Genomic DNA, 4,101 nt, shown 5'->3' on the forward strand with positions numbered 1-4,101 from the left:
ACACAAAATAATGTTCTTTTTAGCAACATCATATGACCCCTTTAAGTTATTTTAAAGGCTATTGTTCACTTACATCTATTTTTATTACCACAAAAAAATTAATTATAATTATAGGGCCCTATGTAATCCGTTTTATTTCCAAATTCAGGTTTTAATGGTTAAATTAAATTTTATTAATCAAAAAGCCTGTCTAATTAATTGAGTTTTACAGTTTTATCTTTACCAAATTCTGTTTTCCATTATTTTCTGGATTCCATTTTAATGGTTCCATTAATTTTTAATAATCAAAAGCATCTCCAATTAATTGATTTTATTAAAAAAAAAAAAAAAAAAATTTTTTTTTTCAGGAATACTGCACATTTAAATTTTTCTTCTAAATAAATTATGGTAAATAATATTTCTGGTAAATACTCCTTTAAAAAGTGTTTTTTGATTATAATTTTATTATTAGTAGACTAGAACACGTGGATATGTTGTCATTCTTACACTATAATACTGAACTTTGATTTCAGTGATTTGGACTATGAGATGGACACTTGCTTCTTGCACTTTATGTTGCACTTTACTTTTTTACTTTTGGATTTCATTTGGTTTAATGAAATATAGTTTAATAAAATATTCGTAAGTAAAATTGTTGATTTTTTGTGTGAGAAATTAATCGTTTAGATTAATCAATAAATTAGTCGATAGATCTAATCGTTAATGGCAGCCCTAATATTGAATTATTGTCCAGCCCTACGTTGTAACGATGTAATCAATATTATATACTTCACCTGTCAGTGGTTTTAATGTTGAGGCTGATTAGTGTAAAGGGGATAGGGAGTGATTCAGACAGTGTAAATATACTTTCTATTTGGGTGAATGAAGTCTGGTTTCACATCAGTGTCACGTGAATCTCTGCAGTGCAAACAGAGTGTGCTCTGCTCTAGAGACAAGATAGCACACACAGCAGATCATATGCTCGAGCCGGCGCGGACCACAAAATGTGTCCATCCCACCTGAATTTTACACAAAATGCTTGTGTAGAATATTTTAAAATACGATGGGAGAGATCAAACATGGCAAATTGTTAGACATCCTTGGCATTATAAACAGCAATGATGAGTAGAATAATATAACACTGGTGCCATGCTCCAACGTGCAGTACTGGTCAAATGTTTCGGTTTGGTAGTGTTTGTTGGAAGGTTTTTTTTTTGTTTTGTTTGTTTTTTTGAACGTCTCTTCTGCTCACCAAATTAAAACGTGTTTTCTGTGTGAATATATTGTAAAATGCAATTTATTTCTGTGAGGCAAAGCCGAATTTTCAGCATCATTATTCCAGTCTTCAGTGTCACATTATCCTTCAGAAATCGTTCTAATATGCTGATTTGCTGCTCAAGAAACATTTCTGATTATTATCAATGTTGAAAACAGTTGTGCTTTTTCATATTTAGAAAAAAATATGGTAACACTTTAGTATAGGGTCCAATTCTCACTATTAACTAGTTGCTTATTAGCATGCCTATTATTAACATATTGGCTGTTTATTAGTGCTTATAAAGTACATATTCTACATTACCATATTCTACATCCCTAATCCTACCCAATACCTAAACTTAACAGTTACCTTACTAATATGCAGCAAATTAGGAGTTTATTGAGGCAAAAGTTGTAGTTAATGGTTTGTTAATAGTGAGAATTGGACCTTAAACACTTTACTTTTTTACTTTTGGATTTCATTTGGTTTAATGAAATATAGTTTAATAAAATATTCGTAAGTAAAATTGTTGATTTTTTGTGTGAGAAATTAATCGTTTAGATTAATCAATAAATTAGTCGATAGATCTAATCGTTAATGGCAGCCCTAATATTGAATTATTGTCCAGCCCTACGTTGTAACGATGTAATCAATATTATATACTTCACCTGTTAGTGGTTTTAATGTTGAGGCTGATTAGTGTAAAGGGGATAGGGAGTGATTCAGACAGTGTAAATATACTTTCTATTTGGGTGAATGAAGTCTGGTTTCACATCAGTGTCACGTGAATCTCTGCAGTGCAAACAGAGTGTGCTCTGCTCTAGAGACAAGATAGCACACACAGCAGATCATATGCTCGAGCCGGCGCGGACCACAAAATGTGTCCATCCCACCTGAATTTTACACAAAATGCTTGTGTAGAATATTTTAAAACACGATGGGAGAGATCAAACATGGCAAATTGTTAGACATCCTTGGCATTATAAACAGCAATGATGAGTAGAATAATATAACACTGGTGCCATGCTCCAACGTGCAGTACTGGTCAAATGTTTCGGTTTGGTAGTGTTTGTTGGAAGGTTTTTTTTTTGTTTTGTTTGTTTTTTTGAACGTCTCTTCTGCTCACCAAATTAAAACGTGTTTTCTGTGTGAATATATTGTAAAATGCAATTTATTTCTGTGAGGCAAAGCCGAATTTTCAGCATCATTATTCCAGTCTTCAGTGTCACATTATCCTTCAGAAATCGTTCTAATATGCTGATTTGCTGCTCAAGAAACATTTCTGATTATTATCAATGTTGAAAACAGTTGTGCTTTTTCATATTTAGAAAAAAATATGGTAACACTTTAGTATAGGGTCCAATTCTCACTATTAACTAGTTGCTTATTAGCATGCCTATTATTAACATATTGGCTGTTTATTAGTGCTTATAAAGTACATATTCTACATTACCATATTCTACATCCCTAATCCTACCCAATACCTAAACTTAACAGTTACCTTACTAATATGCAGCAAATTAGGAGTTTATTGAGGCAAAAGTCGTAGTTAATGGATTGTTAATGGTGAGAATTGGCCCTTAAAATAAAGTGACCAAAAATATGTATTAATACTTTTATTCAGGAATAGATTGATCAGAGGGTGACAGTAAAGATATTAATAATGTTACAAAACATTACTATTTAAAATAAATGCTGTTCTTTTGAACTTTATATTCATCCAGGAATCCTGAAAAATAAAATGTATTAACGGTTTCACAATTTTTACTGTATTTTTGATCAAATAATTGCAGTCTTGGTGAGCATAAGAGACATTCAAAAAGATTTTTAAAAATCTTAGCGATCCCAAACTTTTGACCAGTAGTTCAAATGACATGCACTTCAAAAACAACACCATCAGCATAAAAAAAAAAAAAAAAAATTCCCCCCCTCTATTAGTATTGGGCATCTATCTTAATTTTTAAACTTTGACCGTCACCAGCTGTCAAGTGCTACTTTGCCAGGCTGCAACATAAACAAAATGCTATTGGCTATTTTAAAAAAAGGGAGATGAGCCACATGATATGCCCTGCTCTGACTTTGTTTCAGTGGAAATTACGTCAACATATTGAATAATGCTGTGTATTTCAAGACAATTCAGAGGGACTTCAGATTTCTATAATGTATGTGTATATGTGTGTGTCAAGGGAGCAGGCACGTCTTCGAGAAAGTGTGAAGGAGGAGGACACAGAGGATTGGCAGAGGAGTCCAGACTTCAGCGGGCTGGAGAGAGTGGGAGGAGTAGATCTTTCATTCATTAAAGGCGATGACATCAATGCCTGCGCTCATCTGGTGGTGCTCACGTACCCTCATATGAAGGTGCACATCTCCACTTAGATCCGCTTATCTTTTGCGGTAAAACCTCTAGCAATTGTCTACTGTTGATATATTGTATGCAAGATGCCTTGCTTTTATTGCCTTACAGTATTATTATGGATCAGTAGAGTTAGATGCAGGTAAATGGTTAGGGTCACTTTAGCCTGTTAGACACAAGACAAGGCAACTTTCACCAATGTTCCCAAATGTTACTAATCTGTTTTACATTTACATTTAGTCATTTGGCAGATGCTTTTATCCAAAGCTTTTATACAAATTATAATGACTTATACTGTCTTTTTACGCGTTGCGTTGCATCGCGCCGCGTAAACATAAAACCATGTCTGCATTTGTGATCGGAGAAATGATGAACAACAAGCCCTACTCTACACTGCCCCAAAAAACTCGCTTTAAATATATAAAATATAAAATCTCTTTAAATATAAAAAACGTACTTACAATCTGTGAGTCAGAACAGCCGGCATTGAAGTCTACTCTACCAGGATCAG

The 4,101-nt window shown here is 33.3% G+C and overlaps 1 protein-coding gene across 3 annotated transcripts in view; it reads left to right on the forward strand.

Annotated features, from left to right (window-relative positions):
* LOC107710273 (endonuclease V) overlaps window positions 1-4,101 on the forward strand; it is a 129,102-nt gene that overhangs the window by 6,221 nt on the left and 118,780 nt on the right. For all 3 annotated transcript variants that reach the window (XR_001636577.1, XM_016514997.1, XM_016514999.1), the window contains exon 2: window positions 3,424-3,595. Coding sequence is in view for 2 of the 3 variants with exons in the window: in XM_016514997.1 (XP_016370483.1) it covers window positions 3,424-3,595 (172 nt within the window). In the remaining variant the exon portion in view is untranslated. The remainder of the gene's footprint in view (window positions 1-3,423; window positions 3,596-4,101) is intronic.

This window comes from Sinocyclocheilus rhinocerous, unplaced genomic scaffold (genome assembly GCF_001515625.1).
Source record: "Sinocyclocheilus rhinocerous isolate Xijiao unplaced genomic scaffold, SAMN03320098_v1.1 scaffold567, whole genome shotgun sequence".
NCBI classification, from domain to species: Eukaryota; Metazoa; Chordata; class Actinopteri; order Cypriniformes; family Cyprinidae; genus Sinocyclocheilus; species Sinocyclocheilus rhinocerous.